At 49.9% G+C, this 24783-nt stretch overlaps 1 protein-coding gene across 2 annotated transcripts in view; it reads left to right on the top strand.

Annotated features, from left to right (window-relative positions):
• Window positions 1–284: 284 nt before the first annotated feature.
• UBE2N (ubiquitin conjugating enzyme E2 N) overlaps window positions 285–24783 on the top strand; it is a 34037-nt gene continuing 9538 nt past the window's right edge. Inside the window, exon 1 of one of the 2 annotated variants that reach the window (XM_075933243.2) lies at window positions 285–442. In XM_075933243.2, the coding sequence (XP_075789358.1) occupies window positions 413–442 (30 nt within the window). In that variant the 5' untranslated portion in view covers window positions 285–412. Of the gene's footprint in view, window positions 443–708; window positions 736–24783 lie in introns of those variants that run through there. The other variant, XM_075933253.2, reaches the window with a different exon arrangement.

The following is a 24783-nucleotide window of genomic DNA, read 5'->3' as shown; positions in this document are numbered from 1 at the left end:
AGCCGTCTAGGGCGGGTGCCATGGCGAGCACGCGCGGGCGTTTGACCGCAGCCTCGCCTCGCTGGGCAGGTGTCTGGGGCGTGGCAGGGCCTGGGGCGCTGGTGCTGCGGGGGGCGTGAGGCGGGCGGGGTGTGGGGCGGCTGCGGGCGGGGGTCGGGGGCCGAGACCAGAGGCAGCGCTGGGGGCTTTAGGCGGGTCGGTCTGGGGGCCGGGCGGTACCGCACGCGCCTGGTTACGGCGACGGCCCCTGAGCGTCAACTCTCGCGCCTCCCCGCAGCCGCGACTACGTTTCCCAGAAGGCTGTAAGTCGCGGCGTGACGTCATCGGAAGGGAGCGCTCGGGTTCCTTCCGGTTGTGCGCGAGTGTCGAGCGGAGCCGAGACCCAGCGGCGCTTGAATCCCGATAAGACAAGATGGCCGGGCTGCCCCGCAGGATCATCAAGGTAACCGCCACCCCTCCCCCACTGCCCCTGTGCCGGGGCGCAGAGCGCGGAGTTTCCCGTGAGCGGGGCGCGGCGCGGGGAGGCGGGCGCTGCCGACCACGGGAGCCCGGGCAGGCCCTGCCGGGCTGGGAGCGGCGCGGGAGCGGGCGGGGCCTTGGCCCGCGGAGCCGCCATTGGCCCCCCGCCCCCGGGGCTGCGTGACCGAGCGAGGCGCGGAGGCCCCTGCGGCTGCGGTGGCGGCGAGGCCCGGGCGGGGTTTGGGCGCCGCCGCGGCGCGGGGAATGAATGGACAGGTGAGGCCGCGGCCTGGGCGCCGTCTCTGGCCGGGGAGCGGCGTTAGCCGCGAGCCCCGTATCCGCCTGCCGGGGCCGCCCCGGACTTGGTGCCTCTGGCACGCCCGTGACAGCGGCAACAAGGGAAATGCGGCACCAGGCTGCTTACCGCGGCGTGCACCAAACCCTGCTCCCACCCGCCTTCTGCAGGGAGAGATTGTGACACACCCACCTACTCACCCACTGTTGGAGCCCATCTTCAGCCTCGCAGTCGGGGTGCCTAGTCTGCGCTAGTCACGGTTTGTGAATCTTTTGATGACTCAGGACTGACGGTCTGAGGAAGTGAGGTTACGCCAATTCTGATGACTGTCCCAAATAGGAATTAACAGGTTGAGGTGACTGTCAAGTATGTGTTTTGCTTGAATTTTAACTTTTTTAAAAAAATAACTTCCAGCAAGTTTGCTCTTTATGTATTTCTATTTTAACACTTAGAAATAGGGCTGAAATTATTTTGATCGTAGATGCTTCTTCCTAATTAGATGGCAATTTGTAGGCAGTGAGGAAGAGAATTCTACAATGAATTTCTCTATGCGTTTAGTGTAGTAAACAAGAATTCAGAGTAGTCTTGAAACTGGACATTAAATGGAGATGTAAGAACAATAAAGACCTCTTGATTTCTGGATATTTGGGGGGTGTGGGTATATGTAAATAGAATAATGGTTTAAAATTTGAATATTGTAGATATTGTAAGTATGGATCTTTCAGTAGTTATATATTTAAGTATGTGTTAATGATCAAGTAGTGTGTTAATGATCAAGTTCTTAGTTTGTAACTACATTCTTAGAGTGCAGTGTGAATCCAACAAACTTCATAGATAGTACTAATTTGATGCTTGCTGAAATATGTAGTAATATTCTTACTTTACCACTTTGTTTAGTTCAAGCCACTGAGTGCCCTAACTGAATCTGACACTTCTTTTTATATCAACTTACATGAATATTAAAGCAGACTACCCAAATACGTATGGCTGTGAAATCCTACAATAAAAAATTAACAGTGCAGCATAACATTGATCTGATATACCTGTGTCCTCTTGTTAGTACAAAATAAATACCTTTCTATAACTCCCAACTCGTACAGTTTAAAGATTAGTCTGAATTCCTACAGTATCTGTAACTCCGACTTTTAAGAAGTCATGTGATGAATAGTTCTATGAAAGTAACTTACCTTATTTGAGTAAGGTTTATTAGGTTTGGATGGAAATAACATGATTGTTTCCTGTTACACTGAATGAAAGTCAGACAAATAACTTATAATGCTTTGAAGCTGTTCTTGGCTGAACACACTGAAAGTTTGCATCCAGTGCAAACAGTGAAGGACAGGAAAATATGCAAGTTAATATGTCTTAAAATGAAATTATATGAACTCGTTGGGATAACAAAATGAGAATTAAAAAGAAGAAACATTCCACTAAAACTTTGTAAGAGAATTAAACCTATAAACTTTATTACCTTTTTCTTAATGTTTACAAGCCACATTGAGAATTTTAAGGACAAAATTATATTAATGGAATTCAATTACATAGTTCTCTCAAAGTACAGCAAACTGGAAATGTGACTGAAATGAGCAAAGGTAGACTATTACCCTTTAAATATTAAATTAATATTTCATTTAAATTTTGAAATTGACAACCTTTAACCTTGTTGTTATAGAGTAATCATACTATTTTTTGTTTATATTTGTAGTAGGGATGTAAAATCCCTTTTAATTAGTTAACTGATTAAATGGAGGAGGGTGGGGACTGCTCTGGACTGCTGAAGCAGCCCCCTGCCCAGGGTGGGCTACTCTAGCTCCTGTTGGTTATTAGTTATGATTAACAGCTCACATCCCTCTTTACTACCATGTTTTTAACCAGACATTAATCCATGAACTGGTAGAGCACCTAGAATCAGAATTTGTTAAATACTAAATCAGCGTTTAACAGCAATAGCCTCTGCTGCAGGTGTAGAAAATATTTTCTTCACTTGTGTTCAGATAAATGACTAGTTGATTCAAAGTTAAGTAATTGGGAGTCTAAGCTTCCTTCCTTTCTCTTTTTTATTCACTTATTGGGGTGGGGGGGGGGTCTAGATGTGAGGATGAGATTTACTAGATCTAAAATCTGGAGGGAGACAGTAACCAAAAATAACTTAAAAAAAGAGTAGTTTTATAGCACCTTAGAGACTGATGAATTTATGTAAGGGAGTAGTCGAGTACTCTCTTCCCCCAGCAGCAAGAGGGGGGAGCAAGAGCTGGCTTAAAAGCTGGTTCCCCCCCAGGCCTTACTTGGCAGTGCAGGGTGGTGGGAGGCAGATAAACAGCAGTCCCGAGGCTGGCACGAACCAGGACTGCTTAGTCTCAGCTTGCGCCGGCTCCTGGATCTAACCCTGCTGTGGCTCTGCAGTTTAAATGTAGTGGGATCTGGGCTGCTGTGCTCCCAGCTTCTACTACATTTATATTGCAGAGAGACAGCGATGGAAATTACATTGACTGCTCGATTAGCTGATTAACTGCAACATAATATCATTAAAAATTAAATCATCACATTTGTTTCCAAGGATTGGGTGGAAATATGACATCTTGAAAAGTATCCAGGGACTTCCAGCCTTGGCTCAGGAGCTGGGGTGCCTCCTGTGGGTGACCCACAGTCCAGCCCTCTCCCAGTCGGGACTCTGCAGCAGGGCCCTTTGCCATGGGCCTCACCATCGCCCTGTGGCAGCTGCCGGAGTTTAAATTGAGCCACGCGGCTCCTCCACTGTCTGGGGCTGGGGAGGGGCGGTGCTCAGGAGTTATGAGGGTTTGGCCCAACCTACTCCCCACTGGTGGCCTGAGGGAGGGAGCCAGGTTAGCCTCAGTCCATTTCCCCCTTAGCTCCCCAGCAGCCAGAGGGAGGAGAGCTGGGCAGCAGGGGTTTTGGTGCAGCCCAAGGGAGAGAGCTGAGCCAGTTGCCGCCTCAGTCTAGCGCCCTCTCCTTCCCCAGCAGTTGGAGTTGTGGGAGCTGGTGCAGCCTCCGTCTGGTCCTGCCCAGCCCCATGGTGGCTGGAATTGTGGGAGCCAGGCTGGGAGCAGCCTTGGTTGGGCCCAACCCCCTCCCCCCCCCCCCCCCCAACTCCTGTGGCTGGAGGGAGGGAGCTGGACAGCTTCAGTCTTGGTCCGGCCCAACCTTCCCCTCCTCCCTTCCTAGTGGCCAGAGAGAGGGAACCAAACCCGACTTGGTCTGGCCCCCTGCTAGAGGTGGAGATCAGGCCAGGGCTACCATGCCTTGGCCTGGCCCTCCCTGTCGGCTGGGTGGAGAGTTGGAGCTGTCTAGAGAGGGGGTTAGCAAGCAGGGGGGTATTGCCCCCTAGTTTTTCTGTATGAAAGTTTCTAGCCATCATGGCTGCAGAGAGAGATCCTTCCCAATCTAAACTGGTTATGTCTGCCTGAATCTGCAGAGGTCTGAAATAGATAGCTATGGTTAATTCCAAAAGCCAGTGATACTTAAAGACAACATCAAATATTCCATTATGGATCATTTGACAGCATAGGAAAGTGAATGAATCCCTTAGTTCCAACTCCAAAATCAACGGGAGCAAATACAGAGGTATAGTAGAGGGAACACAGATAAAAGAGAGAGAAAGAGAAGGGTGGACATAGTGGTGGCTTAAAGGAGAGCCTATTTTCTCGTGAATGTGAGGATATGAATAAATTTTAGTTACTAAATAAGTACTGTATTTTATCTTAATATCTTTGCAAGCCTTCCACTGACATCTGTGGGAGATCTGCTATGGATTGAGGAAAGAACGATATTCTAAATGTATGTTCTGCCCAATAGGCCATATGGAATCCAGACCTTTCCTCTGCAAGAGATTGATACAGGCAGCCCCCGACTTACGCGGATCCGACTTATGTCGGATCTGCACTTACGAACGGGGCTTTTCTCGCCCCGGAGCTCATGGGCGACGGGTCGCCACCCGTGTCTTCTGGGGCGAGAGAAGCTTCTCCCGGTCTCCCTGGTCTGCTGGGGGGGTCCAGCAAAGCCGCTGGACCCCCCCCCCCCCAGCAGACCAGGGATACCCGAGCAAAGCCGCCCAGGCGGCGGGAGTCCCGCTGCCTGGGCGGCTTTGCTCGTTTGCCCCGTAGCAAAGCCGCCCAGGTAGTGGGACTCCCACCGCCTGGGTGGCTTTGCTCCTGTCCCCCTGGTCTGCTGGGGGGGTCCAGAAAAGCCACTGGACCCCCCCCCCCACCCACCCAGCAGACCAGGGACACCTGAGCAAAGCCGCCGCCTGGGTAGCTTTGCTCCCGGGCAAACGGGCAAAGCCGCCCAGGCTGTCCCGCTGCGGGCGTGCTCCGCGGCTTTGCTCCTGTCCCCCTGGTCTGCTGGGGGGGGGGGGGGTGCAGCTAGTGCCCCCCCCAGCAGACCAGGCTTTGCTTGCCTACCCCTGGGGTAGAGCAGCTGGGGGCTGCCGGGTTGTCCCGCAGCGCCACTCCGGACCAACCCGGCAACACCCCAGCTGCTCTGCCCCAGGCGTCCTGACTCAGCCGCTGCTGGTTAGTTTCAGCAGCGGCTGAATCAGGACGCCTGGGGCAGAGCAGCTGGGGTGCTGCTGGGTTGCTCCAGTAGCGCCGAGGAGCCGCGCTACTGGACCAACCCAGCAGCACCCCATCTGCTCTGCCCCAGGTGTCCCCAAGTCAGCCACTGCTGAAACTGACCAGCGGCTGACTACAGAAAGCCCGAGGCAGAGTTGCTCTGCCTCAGGCTTCCTGGAATCAGCTGCTGATCACTTTCAGCAGCAGCTGACTTGGGGACGCCTGGGTTTCTTAAGTTGAATCTGTATGTAAGTCAGAACTGGCATCCAGATTCAGCCGCGGTTGAAACTGATCAGTTTCAGCAGCAGCTGACACCAGTTCCGACTTACATACAGATTCAACTTAAGAACAAACCTACAGTCCCTGTCTTGTACGTAACCCGGGGACTGCCTGTATTCCTATTCTTGTTGGTCTGGGATTGGCAGCGGGCCTGCTATTCCTGGTCTTCGGATTGGCCAGGGCAGAGTCTCACATCTCTTCAGTCTGCTGCTTTATTTTTGAGGAGGCAGGGGTGTAGGCAAGGAAGAGGGAAACCTGCCCTTTGTTTCCTTAGCAGAGTACTCTGCATGTATGTGGGATTCCAGTAGAAGATTTTTGAGGATCACACAAAATATTTGACGCTACTATCAAGCATTAATTTTACTGGGTATAACACATTTGTTCACTTGCTGTGTGTGTGTGTGTGTGTGTGTGTGTGTGTGTGTTAGTATTAGCAGGGAACAGAATTCAGGCAGCAGGAGAGAATAGTATGGGCCCACACAGTGGAGGTTGGAGACAAGTCTGGATGGAGTATATATAGCTTGTGTATTTCAACTGTATGGGTAACTTTTTCAAGTCCTGAGACTGACATTTAAATTAGGGATGTGAAAGGTTAACGGGTGGTGCTTACTAGTTCCAGTTAACTGGTGGGGGCTGGAGCAGCTTACTGCCCACCACAGGCAGGAGGCTTCTCCAGCCCTGCGGAACAGCTCCTGCAATCTTCAGAATCATGGAATGGTGGTAAAGATATTGTAGATATGAATATCTGTTGTTTTTGATGGTTCTGCAGGTGATGGTAGGTGCCTAATTGTGGTTGATTGATGTTCATTGTGTGTCTTCATACATTTTCTTCTGAGAAGTACAGAACTCTGTCAAATGATCCTTTCTTAAAAGTAACTAATAGACATCGATGATCTTAAATAGAGATGCAAAATCTCGGGTAATCTGTTACTGGTTAAATGTTAGGTTGGCCTAATGGCCTAATTAAGCAGGATCCAGACTGGGGACCACTCCAGTATGACTGGAGCAGCCCATAGCCTGTCGGGCTCCCACTCCCAGCTCTTCCCTGGGGCTGACTGCTGGCTCTCATACCCTGTGCTGGGGCAGGAACAGGCTCTGCCATCTCTCAGTCCCCATGTGGGAGCTGAGACTGCTGCCGGTTCCCAGCCCCTGCCAGAGCAGCCCCTGCCTATGGGGCACCTGGACTCCATACAGACAGAGGTGGTTCTGCACGCTGTAGCAGCCCCTGTCCATAGTGGGCTCTCTGTGAGGCTGGAGCAGCCCCCTGCTGTTACTGGTTAACCAGAACTAGTAAGCATTACCCATTTAGGATGGGTAAAAGCCATCTCCAGCCTGTCCCCTTGTGCTAGAAAGTGGCAGCAGCATGGGGGGTGGGCAGGGGCAGACAATTCCACGGGGTCCAGTGCTCCTAGGGAGCCAGCTACAAAACTGGTTGCACACAGACACTGGCTCCTGGCTCTCCCCCCTCCCCCCCGAATGCTGCCTCTGATATAGAGGCAGCAAGAGAGGGGAATGCAAGTAGTTGACTCGATAAGCATAGACTTACTAGGTAGTCAACTACTCCTTTATATCCCTAGCATGTAGTGGACAGGATTAACTGATAAGCCCAGGTTTATTGGTTAATCATGTAGTCACCGACATGTTGACATCCCTATTTCTTACTGCTGTTGCGTAAAGTGAAAATGAAGAGACCCAATCTTGAAAAATGAATCAGGAATATTTTCCATTTCAATCGTCACATTTTCCAATAAACATTATTTTAAAAAAATCAGTGCTAGTAATCTTCAGAACGTGACACAAGTGCAGCTTTAATACAATGCTTTTATGTACACCAGTTAATTATTTTATTTGAAACTTATTTTAGTGATTTACATAGATATAGTGATTGCTTAGGCCTCATCTAAACACAGATTGTACATTTTTAACTAAATCATTGTCTAAATATACTTGATTAATATGATTCAGCCCCCTTTTTTGGGCACTCTTGAGTGCTTTATATTGACTAACTTCTTTTAGCCATTTTAAGGGTGCCCATTTGGGGTTACACTGATTTAACTGATCTAGTTGCTAAATTAGTCTGTCTAAATCAATTCCAGTTTTATGGGCAAAAAAAGCCATACTATATATATCTTTTATTGGATATTTCAAATATATACAGGCAGTCCCCGAGTTACGCGGATCCGACTTATGTCGGATCCGCAGTTACGAATGGGGTTTCCTGCCTGTCTCCCTGGTCTGCTGGAAACCAACAGACCAGGGAGACAGGAAGCAAAGCCTCTGAGGATGCCGGCAGCGGGACAGCCGCGGCGCATCTGGGCTGTCCGCTGCCCGTGTGCTCCACGGCTTTGCTCCACGTCTCCCCAGACCAGGGAGACGGGGAGCAAAGCTGAGGAGCACGCGGGCAGCGGACAGCCCAGACGCGCCGCGGCTGTCCCGCTGCCGGCATCCTCAGAGGCTTTGCTCCCCGTCTCCCTGGTCTGCTGGAGACCAACAGACCAGGGAGACAGGGAGCAAAGCGGAGCAAAGCCGCGGAGCACACGGGCAGCGGACAGCCCAGACGCGCCGCGGCTGTCCCGCTGCCGGCGTGCTCCGCAGCTTTGCTCTGCTTTGCTCCCCGTCTCCCTGGTCTGCTGGTCTTCAGCAGACCAGGAAGACGCGGAGCAAAGCCGCGGAGGACCCGGGCGGCGGGACCGCGGTGCGTCTCGGTCCCCCGCCCACGTCTCCTTGGTCTGCTAGTACACCGCCTCCCCCTCCCTCCAGCAGTCCAGGCTTTTTTCCAGACGCCTGTGGTAGAGCAGCTGGGGCCTGCTGGTTGGTCCCGCAACGCTGCTCTGGGCGCTACTGGACCAACCCGGCAGCACCCCAGCTGCTCTGCCCCAGGGGTCCTGATTCAGCCGCTGCTGGTCAGTTTCAGCAGCGGCTGAATCAGGACGCCTGGGGCAGAGCAGCTGGGGTGCTGGTGGATTGGTCCAGTAGTGCCGAGGAGTGGCGCTACTGGAGCAACCCAGCAGCACCCCAGCTGCTCTGCCCCAGGCGTCCCCAAGTCAGCCGCTGCTGAAACTGACCAGCGCTGACTACAGGAAGCCCGAGGCAGAGTTGCTCTGCCCCAGGCTTCCTGGAATCAGCCGCTGATCAGTTTCAGCAGCAGCTGACTTGGGGACGCCTGGGGTTCTTAAGTTGAATCTGTATGTAAGTCGGAACTGGCGTCCAGATTCAGCCTGTTGAAACTGATCAGAGGCTGATTACAGGAAGCCCGGGGCAGAGCAACTCTGCCTCGGGCTTCCTGTAGTCAGCCGCTGGTCAGTTTAATCAGCGGCTGAATCTGGACGCCAGTTCCGACTTACATACAGATTCAACTTAAGAACAAATCGGGGACTGCCTGTACTGCTAAATCTTCATCTGGAGTTTGTTTTCAACTTTGACTAAAATCTAGAGCATCTATGCTATTTTACAGTATTTTAATTTTGAACATGAATATTAAAAAAAATCTAGGGATGTAAAATTTAGATTTGGCCAATTGAATAGTCGATGCAATTTGCTATTCAATTATTCTACTATTTTATTAGTTGATAAGGGCGCTTCCACCTTTGAAGTGCAGCAACAGCTCCAGGGAACTCAAGCAGTCCCCTGCTGGCGCAGTGCTCCCCATGGCGTTTCAAAGCAGCAGCGCCATGGGGGAGTGGGAGTGCCCCCCTGAACCTGGCTCCACATGGCGCTGCCACTTTGAAACATTGCATGAAGCCTGGAATCCCCAGCCTTTGCTTATCGGATAGGTGACTAGTCATTCACATCCCTAAGACAAACCTTAAATTTTAAACTTTCATTTATTTTTTTGTAATGGGACTTGTATGGGTTGTGGCAGTTACTTTTGTGGAAGTTGTTGTAAGTGATTTTTTTCTGAAAATTCCTTTTCTTTGACTATAAAAAGAAATATATAACAAATTCCTTTCATGTAAATTTGGGTAAGCCTTTTTGGCATAACTGCCACTAAGTATGTAATGAAAGGAAACATTTAAAATAGGTGGTTTGAGCCCTACTTCATTGATGCTTTGCAAGCTACATAGTGGCCAAGTGACTATTCATTCCTCCTAGCACAGCATTAAACATAGTGAAACCCCTTTAAAATATGGATTTGAATGCTTAACTGGTAAGCCTTACCTTGCTTGAGCCCTGGGAGGCCCAGCTGGAGCAGCCATCATCTGTGGTAGGCCCAGCCTGGGCTCCACTTGCCCCTGGTTAATTGATGAAACAAAGTTTAACTGGTTAACTAACTAAATAGGATTTTACATCCCTACTTTAAAATACGAGGTATGAGGCAGAATAGAAGAAATGAGATGAGGAATTTAAGAATGCTTTTATTTAAGTAAACATGTAACTGCTGAAAATGCCCATGGCAGCAACTAGGGATGTAAGCGAGTAGTCAGTGTTTTGGCTACCCAGTCAGCATAAGCTTATTGGATAGTCAAGTAGAGTACTTGACTACTTGCTCCCCTTAAATCCCCTGCTGCCTCTGTATGAGACCGGAGTGGAGGAGGGGGAGACAGGAGCTGGTGCTGCCTCCCCAGAGGTGGGGGTGGGAGACTAGGGGACACTGTTCCAGCAGCAGCTGCTATCTACAGCCAGACCTGGCTGCTGCAGACGGGAGTTGCTGCTGGCGCAGCCTCTGTTCACCATGACCTGGGCTGGCTGTGGGCAGGGTCTGTTCTGGCAGCAGCTCCTGCCCCTGTCCATGGCCATCCTCATCCAGTTCTTGCAAGCTGGATCGAAGTCTCTGCTCGTGCCAGTCTGGGACAGCTGCTGCTCTGCATTTTAAATGTCGGAAAAGCCACCGGGCTCTTACTACATTTAAAATGCAGAGCTGCAGCAATCCAGAGCTGGCATAAACTGGGACTACTCAGTTGCATCTTAAGCTGGTTCTACGAGCTACCCTCCTGTTGCGGCTCTGCAGAGTAGCCCTTATCAGTTACATCATTAGCCAAATAACTAACTGCTTTTTAACATCCTTGGCAGCAATGCGGGAGGAGTTTGCATTCAACTGTGAAGGTTAACCAGTGAACCCAAACTCATCAGTTAACAATGTACACATTTATACTTTCACATCCCTAGGATGTGGCTTAAATTCTTTGGGGGATATCTTCAGAGAGGAGAAAAGATCCAAGAGGAGAACCAGTAGATGAGGTTGAGTAGCCATTAAAGAGCTAGGGATGCTGAATTTCAATTAATTGACTAATTGAATAGTCAATTGATGCAATTTGTATCAACTATTTCATTAGTTGATAAGGGTGCCCTCAGGGCTCTTGCGACACTTAAAAGGCGAAAGTGCTGCGGGGAGCACGGGGCCTGCAGTGCAGTCCCCCACTGGCCCTGTGCTCCCCGCGGCGTTTCAAAGTGGCAGTGCCCCATGGAACCCAGGAACAGCTGGGGAACTCCCCTGCTAATCCTGGGCTGTGTGTGGTGCTGCTGCTTTGAAATGCTGTGGCATTTGCTTATTGGGTAGTTGACTACTCTGCTAGTCATTGACACCCCTATAAAGAACAGGGCACAAGATAGAACTAATAAAGCAAACCATGAAAGGCAAAGAGGGGAGTATAAAAGAGTACATTCAGCTGCTACAGAAACAGGCAGATTAAGAAATTTTTGAATTGTAACTCCAAACAATCCCAGCTTTTTCTGGCTTAAAAGCTGGCACCTGCTGCTTCTGATAGACACAGCAGAGAGGGGGTGCATGTAGTTACTTTGAATTAACCAATAAGCCCAGGTTTATTGGTTAATCATGTATACAACTATATGCCGACATCTCTAGTTTGAAAACCTTTTCCTCCTGCAAGCTTCCCTTTCTCCTACCCCAAAACAGAAAAGGCACACACCTGCAAGGAATAGGATTTTTACTGGAGGTGTAGTATTGACAGCCACCAATTGATTCTTGGCTTTACACCTGGGCTGTGTCTAGACTGGCCAGTTTTTCTGGAAAATCTGACGTTTTTCTGGAAAAACTTGCCAGCTGTCTACACTGGCCGCTTGAATTCCACGAAAATGGCGATCGGGGCTTTTTTGCGGAAAAGCGCATCTAGATTGGCACGGACGGCTTTCCGCAAAAAGTGCTTTTGCGGAAAAGCGTCCGTGCAATCTAGATGCTCTGTTCCGAAAATGCTTTTAACGGAAAACTTTTCCGTTAAAAGCATTTCTGGAAAATCATGCCAGTCTAGACACAGCCCTGATGGTTTACTAGTCTGTGCACAATCAGATCAAGCTGTTTGCTTATAGGTGGAGCTGATTGTAGCTTTCATCCTTGATAGGTTTTAACAGAATGCATGTATACTTTTTGTTTACCCTGTAAAGACTGGAAAACTCAAATGGGAAGGCTTAGACTGTGTAAAAGGACTTTCCTTTATCTTCAGTGCCAATATGACACCATTCTAATCTATATAACAGGTACTTCTGAAATTAATGACTATTGTGGCTCAGTTTCTCTTCTAAAATAAAAAGAATACTTTTCCATCTTGTCAAGTGCTTTGGGATTCTTTCCTGTAAAGTTCTATAGCACTTTGCGGTGATCTATATATAACCTTGTGTATATTTAGTAGCTTCAGCATGCTATTGCTCAGTGGGATGTTATAAATAGGAGATATTGATCTTCTCTGATCTCCTTTATTTTTCTCTAAACCAGTTTTGGGCCATCTGGGACCTTTGTGTCCCATTGGAGTTCTATGTGTATCCCATGAGATATTTTGTTTACCGTTGCCCATGCGCTGGGTCTGCTAGATTCCATAGGTTTCTGTTTGTGTATATGTGTTTCCTACTGGTATTAATAAAGTGACACACAAAAATAAAGTAAGGGCATGTGAAATGAGGTGCGTGATGACTGCACAAATTGACTGAGCCGTGCACTCCCTCTGCATCCAAAATGCTGCTATGGTTCAATTGGCACACAAGCACAGCTTGCGAATCTGCGTATTCTGAGAGACCTGGTTAAGAGAATCTTGTGGCTCACTGTGATGGAGGGCTGCTCATGTGGCCCACTCTTTAGCGTAGGTTGTCTATTTCTTCTTTAAAGAATGAGAATAATGTTGTGGCACTTTACCACACTGAATAAAAACCTGTCCCACAGATGAGGTCTTTCACTTTCTGTATGTTGAGATATCTGAGTAGTTGTTAGCCACATCAACACCTATATCTTCCCCCCCCCCCCCCCCCCTCCCTCCCCCGGCACGCTCTATGCATTTAAAACTGGGATCAGAAGGCTAGCCCATTCCCAGCCTGCCAGTCTGGGTTTTAAATGAAAAGCACGCAGGGGAGCTACCGTATTTTCCGGCGTATAGGGCGACTGGGCGTATAAGACGACCCCCTAATTTTTTAATTAAAAGATAGGGTTTCATCTTATACCCCAGCACCCCTCTGCCTCCTTTCCTCCCGGTGTCCCTGGTCTGCTGGAGACGGTCCCCAGCAGACCAGAGGCACCGGGAGCAAAGCCGCAGCAGCTTTGCAAAGCCGCGGAGGAGCTCCGGTGGGGGGCTGCCCAGGCGCGCCTGGGCTGCTTCCCCTGAGGCTTTCAAAGCCGCGGAGGGGCTCCGGCAGGGGGGCAGCCCAGGCGCGCCTGGGATGCCCCCCCGCCGGCTTCCCCCGAGGCTTTCAAAGCCGTGGAGGGGCTCAGGCGGGGGGGCAGCCCAGGCGCGCCTGGGATGCATACCCGGCGTACAAGACGACCCCCGATTTTTGGGGGATGTTTTTTAACATCAGAGGTCGTCTTGTATGCCGGAATATACGGTACTTGCCACTCCACAGTGCTGCCTCTCTGGAGTTGGGGCCAGGAGCTCACTGGCTACCACCCTGTCCCTGGGTGGGGGACTGAATAATCATGCAACCACTAAGAATTTTAGTGGTTACACAATTATTGAAATACGTGATTTCTAACATCCCTAGTTGGGAACAGAGATGGTAAAATGCATTTGTGTAAACCTTTATCCACTGAAAATTTCAGCAGATACATGTCCCCCGTCCCCGTCCCCCCCCGCTGCCTCTGTATTGGAGGTAGAGGGCATTTGGCTCAGCAGGAGCTGGTATGAGCGAGGAGCCAGCTTCAAAGCTGGTTCCTTGTATGTACTGGCTCCCACCTGCACCTCTCCGTGTTGCTGCCTCTGATTCAGAGGCGGCAGTGTTGGGGGCAGGTGGCTCGGCAGAAGCTGGCACATACGGGGAGCTGGCTTAAAAGCTGATTCCCTGCACATATTGGCTCCTGCTTCCCCCCCATGTTCCCCTGCACTGCTACCTCTGATACAGAGGCAGCAGCACAGGGAGAGGGAGTCTGCTCAGCAGGAGCCAGTTTGCACAGGGAGCCGCCTTAAAAGCTGGCACCTGCTGCCTCTGATAGACAGCAGGGAGGGGGTGAATGTAGTCGTTAGGATTAATCAATAAGCCCAGGTTTATTGGTTAATCACATATACAACTACATGCTGACATCCCTAGCTGTGAAAACCTTCTTTCCCCCCTTCAATCTTCCCTTTCTCCTACCCCAAAACAAAAAAGCCACACACCTGCAAGGAATAGAATACAGTAGTTAAGTTCCTTTTGGCTACAGTGGTTAACTGGATTTATTTAAAAAAAAAAAAAGTTGATCCTTTCTCCTACCAATGCTTTTTCCCCACATCTCTCATCCCCATCCTCCTCCTGTTCCCTATTCTCTTCTCCATTAGGCCCCCCAGACTTAGTGTGTTCACCTTCGTTTTGGGGGAATCATGGGATCACTATCAGTGTGACTCTTCTGAAAAAGGAGAGATGAAACCTCTTGTTCCAGAGCCCATCTTATTCAGCCAGCCTAGAGAATCAAAAAGCAAGACGAGGTGCCATTTCCAGAAAGGAGAATATTGCTCCTTTGGCTTAGAGAGAAGGATCAAGCTGAAGTCTGAACTGTGCAGTAATTCCTCATTTAACACGTGCCCGCTTATCACGTTTTCATGATAGCATGATTTTTTTTTTAGGGATCGTTTTTTGATTTACAAGACCATCCCCAGAATAACATGATTTCCCCAGCTGTCCCATTGCCAGCGGCTGTGCAGGGCTTCCCTTGTTTCCCTGCACAGCGGCGGAGGGTTCGCCGCTCGCCACGCTGTTCCCTGGTGACTCCCCCTCGCTGGACGCAGTGTGTGTCCCAGCAGACCCGTCACAGGGACATATTCCCAATCCAATCTGTACTTAAAATAAGGTGGAGGGTAGCAAAGGCACAGTGTGGTAAAGTTAGTTCTCATAAGTAACTTCTCATCTTTGCCCATACTCTTACTACTATTAAAAGTTGCTGAATTGCCCATTTATAATACACTACTGACTGGGAGATTTTTGAAGCTGATCACAGAAGAGTGCAGTATTCTGATATGCTACATCAACTGCCCATTATAGCAGGAAAATAAGTTCCTTTGGGGTTTTTTGTAATCTTAATGAATTCCATTCCATGTGTGTTTCCACAGCCATTGCCATGCAATTTTGGAATGGCAAAGGCCAGACTTAAACTCCCTGGCATCACTTTAATAGATACTTCATAAAACTCCTGGATTAGCCAGCAATTTTTTGGCGTTTGGTGATAACAGATCTGTTATTCTGTGATGTTACCTTGAATGGAAAGTAAAGAAAGTAGGTTAACATTCTTTTTTACATGAGAGCACAGTGAATCTGACAAGATGTAATGATTTTGGGTTGTGGTTTTTGGGGAGAGAGTAGGGGACGACAATGAGGCTGTTTGCTAATACAAAATAAGAGTTTCCATTTTTAACTGTTTTAAAATTGTTGGAATGACAATGGATTGTCAAATTCATTTAAATCCCAATAGCTCTACGATAAATGTTGGAAAAAGATTTGTAGCTTTTTCCTTAAGCCAGTGATCTCTAACATTTTAAGCATGAGATCACTTTTTGAATTTAAGTGTGATCCAGGAAGTACCTCAAACCCAAACACCCTTGGCCCCACTTCCTTCCTGCCCCTTCTTTGGGGCCCCGCCCCTGCTCACTCCATCCTCCCTCTCCTCCCCCATCCTCACTCACTTTTGTAAGGCTGTGGGCAGAAGGTTGAGTTGTTGGGGTGGGGTCAGGGTGGAGGCTCTGGGAGGGAGTTTGGGTGCAGCGGGGGTGTCTCGGCTGGGGCAGAGGCTTGGGATACAGGAGGGGTTCATGACTGGGGCTGGGGTTTAGAATGTGGGCTGCAGCGGGGCACAGCTTATCACAGGTGGCTTCTGTGGTGTTGGTGCAGGGGGCTAAGGCAGTCTCACCCCTGCTGTGGGTCCTCACCACTCCTAAAAGTAGCCAGCAAACTCTTTCCATCCCTGCCTCCCCTTCCATTCTGTGGGGGTGGAGGAAGGGCACTCTGACATCAGTACCACCACTACTTTTTCCCTTGCCATGCACAGCAAGCAGGAGGCTCCCAAATTGGGGGGCAGCTCCAAGTCAGAGGACAGGAGCAACACGGAAGTGCTGAGGGACAGCTGAAGTGCCGGCTTGATAGCCTGTCAGCCAAACCTGTCAGGATCTCCATTAAAGGCTTCACCATCTACCAGTAGATCCCAATCTACTGGTTTGCGACCACTGCCTTAAGCATTCTTTAATTTTTACAGAAATATGTTGTCATTCAGTGATAATGTCCTTCCTTATGCTTCCTTATTGCTATAGTGTATGGGACGAAGGTAGGAGTATGACCACTTTCCCTGTCAATACAGAAGTCCTTTATTTTATTTTTTTTTAAAATCCTTAGTTCTCTATTTCATGTGATCCATTTTCTCTTCAGTCTTCTAAACCAGTACAGATTCTTATCAGTCAAGTGAGGGCTAAAGCTTTCCATTTATACTAGTGTAGTTCTGCCACTAATGAAAAGGTGACATTTTACAAATAACCGAATACAGTTTTTTCAAGTATAATTATTAGTGTGCCATTGTATTGTACTAACCTTTGCTTTCTTCTTTTTTGGTATATATACAATGGCGTTTTATAACATTATTTGAAACTGGTTACTTGAGTTGTGGTCTTGATAGACTTGTGAGTGCTTGCTTAAGAATCTCTTGAAAGACTAGGGACTAATTAATGCATCCAGGCATCTAAAAAATGGAGCGCTTGTTACACTTTGAATAGATGGTGACATATTTTTATGCAGATCACTATACTATCTCCTCTCAAAAAAGAGAAACCAATTGCACTATCCCCATGCTTACCTGCATGGTTACCTTAAATACTTTTTATAAATTCTGTGATTGCTGATTTCAAATTGAGAAAATTCTGGCAAAAGCCTTTTTCGTAATCATAGTTAGGGTTGCCAAGTGTCCGGTATTGACCTGGACAGCCCGATAATTTAAAAACCAGAAAATACCGGACACCTAAAATAGCCAGGAGACGAAAATACCAGATACCTGGCAACCCTGTGACACTCTCAGCAACCGGACAGTCCCCAACCCCCTGCCTCTTCTGGCACAGAGTAAGAAAACAAGATGGCCACCGGCCAAAAAAAGCCCCAAAGTTCTGAAGGGGCCATGCTGGGTTTTCTGTAGTTTTTTTTTTTTTCTCTCTCAATAACTGTCGAGGGTATTTCCCCTCAACAACTTTGGTCTCCCTTTTTTTCCTCAATGGTGGTTTTTTTTTGGGGGGGTGGGTGGGGGTTCAGTATTTTTGTTTAAACCATTTGGAAACCCTGATCACAGTTTTGAAGGACTTTGTTTCTCTGAGGATTATCAGATCTAGGTAGTTCTAGGGTGCTTTTATAATACTATAGTGTCCCATGACATTTAAATAACAGTTAATCAGATAATGTTTGCATTTAAATAAGTTAATGAGTTAATGTTTCGATTAAACTAACCAGTTGAGCAAATTGACGTAACTCCATTTAATGAAAGGAGTCAAGAGGATTTCCTCCTTTTGGCTTAGCTGCAAGGTTGGATTATTACCTTACCAGTTCCCTTGTAGCTTCTGTTAAACAAGTTTAATGAAGATTAGGTATGGCCAATTCTAAGGCCTTCATGAGGAATTGTCAATTCAAAAACCTGTAAACAGAATTCTCTTTACACTAGATTCTGAAACAGCATGTTAGGTACTAAAATGAACTAGGAAGAGGAACAAAACAGCCGAACACACCACCTTACAAGATGCTATCTCACTTGACAGATCTTCCAGTTGAATAAATTGGCACAACCAAACTGGGACGCAAGTATATAGGTATTTGCTGTTTCCACTGGCTGGTAGGAAGGCATAAGCTATTCATTCCAGACTAGTCCAGAAGAACTTTTAAAACACCACTTTTACAGTGTTTAAAATACATAACAAAACAATCTCATTAAATAGCATAAATGACCTACAGTAGTGGTCCCCAACACAGTGCCCGCAGGCGCCATGGCCCGCCGGGGCATTTATGTGCGCCCGCCTAGCACTGCCCCCGGGAGCTCCGCACATGCGCGGCCCTGCCCAGAGCCGGCTCTAGGCACCAGCAAACCAAGCATGTGCTTGGGGTGGCACATTTTCAGGGGCGGCATTCCGGCCAGCCTCACTGCCTGTTGCGGGCCTGCCTGTGGAGGGGAGCGTGGCAGGGATGGCACGGGGTAGCAGGAAGACAAAGGAGGGAAGGGAGAGGGGAGCCAGGCCATGCAGCAGGATGCCGAAGCCCAGCCACCCCCGCCTCTTGCAGCCTCCTCTCCCCCACCCCCAAGCCCTCCGGCGGCTGCGCTGGGTGACGACTGAAGTTTGCGGGGTGCCCAATGTGGCTACCACCACCCTGAGAAGCGGGGGCCCGATGGTGGGTGGAGGGATGCAAGCCGGCATGGGGGTGCTGCCGCCGCACAACGCACATGCCCAGCCCTGCCTGGGCATGAAGCAGCCGAGCGTCTGTGGAGTGGCAGCTAGTGGGGAGAGGTGACTGGGCCGGGGCTGACATGGAGGCAGGTGCAGCGTGCTCTGCTAGCCGCTGCCAGTGTCCTAGGGGGCGCCATGGAAGCCCGGCCAGGAGTCGGGCGAGCGCTGAGCCCTGCTGCGTGTGAGCTGAGCCCTTGGGAGGAGCGGGTGTGCCCCGCAGCTACCCCACCCTGATGGTGAATGCCAGTGACCTCAGCAGCAGGATGGGGCGGGCAGCTGCGCCCCATGGTCTGAGTCGCCTGCCACCGTCCCCGCTCACACTGCTGCTGCGCTGCTTGTTGTTGATTTCAGCCCCTCCCCCATCTATCCCCTTCACTCTTGTCTAATCAACACCAGGAGAGCTCTGGAGACCCTCCGTCTGCTCCACGAGGAGCTTGGACCCTAGCGCAGGCAGCGCCCCACCCAGTACTCTGCCTCACTCCTGCTCCCAGGTGTTTGTCCGGGGCTGCCAGCTGCACTACATCGCCGGCCCCCCCCCCCGCCCTTCCGCAGCACCCCCGGGAGCTGCTGGCCGCAGAATCCCTTGCAGCGGCTGCAGGTGAGCCCTGGCCTGGTGGCTCCTCTCTCTCCTCTTGCAGGGGAGGGGCGCCTGTGGTGCCCTACTTCACATCGGGGAAAGGTGTGTACAGCTAAAGAGAAAGGCAAGTAGGGGGCCCATGCCACTTTCACCCCTCCCCCAGGGTGCTCCAACATTTCCACGTGTGCTGTGGGGAGGGGACACAAGGATTTGGTGGAGAGAGGGAAAGGAGATGGAATTAGGTCGGTGGGAGAGGGGAGCAGACTGGGTCTGGTCGGGATCGGGTTTGGTTGGGAGGGAAGAGGGTACAGGGTGGATCAGGTGGGGGAGAGAAGAGGGGTGGACTGGGTCCAGTCACTGAGGGGTCAGGTTTGCCTGGGAGGGGAGAGAAGGTGGAAACTGGGTTCTGTGAGTGCATGTGGGGGGGAGAGAAGGGGGGGTTGGGATGTGTGTGTGGGCGGGGATGTGTCTGGAGGGGAGACAGGATATAGGCTGGGTTTGGCCGGAGAGTGTGGTGGGAGTCAAAGAGAAAGGGGTGGTTTCCTCCTCAGTGCCTGTCCGGGGGGGGGGGGGGGGAGGCAAAAAAAATGTTTTGTTTGGGGCAGTAAAAAACCTAGAGCTGGCCCCGGCCATGTGGCACATGCACAGCCCCGCCCCCGGGTGGCCCAGCAGCCCCGCGCGGCGCCCACTACCCAAAAAGGTTGGGGACCACTGACTTACAGCCAACAGCATTCTCAAAGCCCATTCTTACCTGTGACTTCATTTCTAGTAGGCCTCAGAGCCAGATTTCTAGGTCTTGCTAAAACATTTTATTTCAGCTTGATAGATGCCATTCGTAGTTTTCAATGTTCACAAAGTTTTTGTACGGACATTAATATTGGGATTCAGGTTTTTTTTGTTTGGTTTTTTTTTGCAGCCTACCTGTAAAGTGGTATGTGTATATAAGACTATACTTAATTTGCAATATTGTGGATCCTGCAATATTAGGCTTCTGTCGTAATTTTGTCAGCTGTGCAATGGTAGTAGGAGCTCTGGCTGCCTGCCATAGGCATTAATGACTATAATATACTTGCAGCAAAATATCTGGCTATTGAACAGATTAGCAGGCATAACATAACACTTGCATGTGTACCTTGTTCCAACTAAATTTTCTTAAACAAATGGATCTTCTCTGGCTTTTCTAAATTACCACAATTAATAAAAGTCCATTATTACTTTTCTGTGCCTTGTCTGCAACTCAGCTGCAATTATTTGACAATCATTGCATGATTCTAGTAGGGCCTTGATTATGTATTTTTGCAGTACCAATGAATAGTGCATATTTTTCCTGTTGTATAAAACAGGAGTTCAGACATAGTTTAAGTATTTGAGCTGATATTTTAAAAGCCATTTTGATGGGATTTAGACTGCACGCTGCCTAATTCAGGTTTGAAAATGAGATTTAGGCTTCTAAATCAGTTGAGCATTATGAGGATGAGTGCAACACCTAAATACCTGTAAAAATCTTGGCCTGAATCTTCTTTTTCTGTGAATAAGTCTGACGTCTAATACAAATCTCATGTTAATTCTAAATATAGAATTTTAAGTCCTGATTCAGTAAAGTACTTAAGCACATGCTCTACATTTTTGAGTAGTTCCATTGGAGTTACTGGTACTACTCGTATGCTGAAGTGCTCTGTAGAATTAGGGCCTTAGTGACTTAAATTTAAAGGAGATTGGCAAATGTTTAAAGGGGGTATATCAAATACTCTTAGTTTTGAATGGCAAGAATAAGGGCATTCAGCTTTTGTCTGAAACCTTTCAGTCACTTTCCAGTTTCCAGAATGTAGCACATGCTACAAAAGGTTATTAAAATGCAAGCATTACCTTGCCCGTAATAATAATCTGTGGAACATTCAAAGGTAATATTAATAACCTTTTTTAATGCTTGGCTTCATATTTGTGCAATAGTGCCTTGCTAGGGTGTGTTTGTTCAAGCATGAGAACCAGCAATCATGGCAACAAGGGATACAAATTTGTTTTACTTATATGCTGAATAACCTACCAGTGTGAGGTCACTAATCCAGTGCTTTACTAGGGATGTCAATGTGTAGCCAACAATATGATTAACAGATAAACCAAGATTTATCTGTTAATCTGGACTACTACAACCATTCCCCCCTTGCTGCCTGTGTATCAGAGGCAGCTGGGTGGGGGGAGGAGCAGAAGCCAATGTTGGGGGGGAGCTGTCTTAAAAGCACAGTTGTAGTGTGTTTATACCACTATTGTTTATTACAGCATGGAAAGGGGACTAAGACCTGGTATAAGACCTCTCTCGCTGGAATAATGTATCCACAGTAGGCGTTGTACTAGTATAACCAGGGCTCGACAAACTGCAGGGGGAACTACTTGCCAGCCCCGTACCACACATGTGCGCAGCGCTGGTAAATGGGGCGCACGGAGCAACCGGCTGAAATCTACTTGCCATAGGCGAGTAGAGAAAGTGGTTTGTCAATCCCTGAGTATAACCATATTGGTTTTAAAACCTATCCCCACACCCGTACCCAAAGTAGCTGTAGTGGGACATCTCAAAAGTTCAGGGCTGGCCAAAGACTACATCCTGGTCTACACTACATGGTTAGGTCAACGTAGGCTACCTTGCATCAACCTAGCTGTGAAAGTGTCTTCACTTAACTTTGGTTCTTGCTGATAAGTGCCTCTCCATACCTGGTTAGTAACACCACTTCCTTGAGTGGCATAGGATGATAGTCAATTTCGTATCCGTGTAGACGTGTTGATTGCATGAGCTATTACTGGCTTTCAGGCATTATCCCATGCTGACTATACAAGTACTCCCAGTGAGGATGTGTACCACCTCTGACACAAGGAGCCAAGTATATGCATGCAGAAAGTATTTAATAACTGCAGTGGGCAACATAAGTTAGGTCAGCATAATTTTGTAATGTAGACATGGCTTAAGGCTGTCTTCACTGCTTCCCTGTGAAGAGTCCCCCCTCCCTCCCAAAAAAAGTGTGTGGGCTTGCTGTGGAATTTTTTTACCTTGTGAGGTAACTATTGCAAGTTGGTGTTCTTGGTTTAAAATCCTAGAAGAAGCTAGGCTGCTTGATTTAGTGTGGCAAAGCTCTGGCTGTGCCCGTGGGTCCTGTGCTTCTGGTGAACAGTGTTCAGCCTCAAAGACTCACTATGCCCCACCACACAGCCTCTTTCTTTTTACTAGAGGCAGGGTTCACAGCCTATCGAGCCATACTCATCATAGGCTAGTCCATAATATGGGGGTGAAACCCCTCTGTAGTCCTGGTCTCCCTAACCAGGGATAGACTCCTGTAGAGGTGTGGGGAGGGTTGGGGGGAACCCGGGCCCATCCACTGCTGCAGGTTCCGATCCAGGAACCCTAAGGCAGTGGCAAAATATGGGGTTAGTTCTTCTTCGAGTGATTGCTCATGTCCATTTGAATTAGGTGTGCGCACCACATGCACCGCGTTTTCTCGAGCGGTACCCGTAGCACCGGCGGGGCACCCCCTGGAATAGCACCACCATGGCGGGGCATAAGTACCCCTGCCGGCGCTCCCCCACCTCAGTTCCTTCTTACCGCCCGTGACTGTCGTTGGAGCGTGTGTCTCTGTTCAGTTAATGGTTCCCATTTCTCTTAGCATTGTAGATAGTTCTAAATAGTTCAATTAGTTAGATAGTGTTTCTTTGTTTTCTTCTCCCCCTTCGGGGGTGAGGAATGCCAGGGTTGCAAGGCTTTACGGCGTGCGCTGTCTGCGCAAAGTTTATGCCCAAAGGAGACCCTCACGACAGTTGTCTGAAGTGTCTGGGTGAGGCCCATCTTACAGACGCCTGTAAGATCTGAAAGTCGTTTAAGCCACGCACTAAGAGGGAGAGAGACTCTCGTCTAAAACTTCTCCTCATGGAGGCGGCTTTACAGCCGGCACCGGCTGGACATTCTGCCGTGCGCAGTGCACCGGCGTCCACGCGCGATGCCCCATCTCGAGACTGGGCCTCGGTGTCGAGGGTTCAGCACTGGTCTCGCTCCCCGGCACCAAAGCGGTCAAGAGCGTCCCTTGGTAGGTTTCTGAGCCTGAAGTCCAAGTCGGGCCTACACCGCAGTGCCAAGTCTCCGGTGTGCACGTCCTCATCCACCACAGTGCGGCGTAAGCAAGTGGGACACCCATCCAGTCCAGGGCAACTACCCTCGCACCGCCCTTCCACGCTGGACACCTTTGAGGCGGTGCATGATCTTATTAGCCTCACTGCCTCTGCTCCGTCGTTGGTTGAGGAGGAGAGGTCGAGGTTGCCTACGCTGGAGGCTGTGTTGGCACCGGTTTCGCCTCAGCACCGGCTCGACCGGACGGCACCGGTCGCTTATGCAGCGGGACTGTCCCCTGTGGGACCAGTACCACTTGCATCGTCATTGATGCCGGCCTCAGCTCAGGCCGCCAGGGTTCACTCGGTGCTCGACTGCAGTCAACCTCCTTTGATGCTGGGACCTCTTCCAAACCCCATCTTGGCTCCTCCAGTGCCGTATCACCCAGGCCTTGCGGCACCATCATCGGTACCAGCGCTGAGCAGCTTTCCCGTGGTGCTGTTTCAGTCATCGGCACCAGGACCTTCAGCATCAACCTCTTCAGCACTAATGCAAGTTTTGGCACCACTACAGGCACCGGCATCGACCCCATGGGCCATGCCCGTGCCGTCCTCACCAGTGACATCGGCCTCTTCGGGGCTCATCTCGCAACTGATTCCGACTTCGGCACCACAACCGGCACTGGGACCTGTCCTCCCAGTGCTGCAACCAGCTCCAATCCAGGCACTGGGCTCTGTCCTCCTGGCACCAGCTCCACTCCCAGCACCAGGACCTGTCCTCCTGGTGCCGCAACAAGCACCGCAAATGGCACCAGGACTGGTTTTTCCGGTGCCGGCACGCCCTCATCGCACGCACGTGGGCAAACCCGAGTCTATGGCCAGTTTTGCACCCCCCCCCCCCCCCCCCTTGGTGGCAGAACATTTGTCATCTGCGCCTCCCTGGCCTGAGTCAGACTACTCGTCGGATTCTGATGTGGCGTCGTTCAGGTCGGAGTCCTCAGGAGCTTCTCGACTCATAGATCCCGCTCTCGGCACCGGCGTGATCATTCATGCGTGCAGCAAACTTGGCCGCCTCAACTGCAATGGCCTTTCTGGATGCCGTGGGCTTACCACCAGTGGCAGGGGCCTGTGCCCTCCTCTGTGGTGTCCAGTGGCTCGGGGCACCGTGCACAACCGTCGACATCGCTGTCACGACCCCCCCCCCCCCCCCCCCCCCCGAGGTCGGTTGCTACAGATGCTGCTGCTGAGCCACAAGCCTCGGTGCTGGAGCCGCTTCCGCAAATGATGCCGCCTGCCCAGCCGGCTCTTCAACTGGGCCCTACGCTGGATCCGGTACCTGTCCAGGAGTTGTTGTCGTCATCATCATCATCTCCTGATGAAGGCTTGGTGGATCCCGCACCAGCACTGCCTACTATGGATGCTCGAGTGCATCAGGATCTGCTTAGGCATCTGGCCTCCAATCTGGGTGTCCCAGTGGAGCCAGTAGTGGAGGACATGGATCCCATGATTGACATCCTCTCGGATGATGCGCCCGCCCGCTTGGCTTTGCCACTTAATAAAACCGTGGCCAAGATTACTAATGCCGTGTGGCAGACCCCAGCAACCCTGACCCCTACCTTAAAGGGAGTTGAGAAGCACTATTATGTTCCCCAGTCGGGGCACGAACACCTGTACTCCCAACCTGTCCCCTGGTCCTTGGTCCTTCAGGCT

The sequence above is a fragment of the Pelodiscus sinensis genome, chromosome 1 (genome assembly GCF_052426305.1).
Source record: "Pelodiscus sinensis isolate ZL-2025 chromosome 1, ASM5242630v1, whole genome shotgun sequence".
NCBI classification, from domain to species: domain Eukaryota; kingdom Metazoa; phylum Chordata; order Testudines; family Trionychidae; genus Pelodiscus; species Pelodiscus sinensis.
The sequence above is the reverse complement of the archived record's forward strand: the minus strand, read 5'-3'. Positions and strand labels throughout refer to the sequence as shown.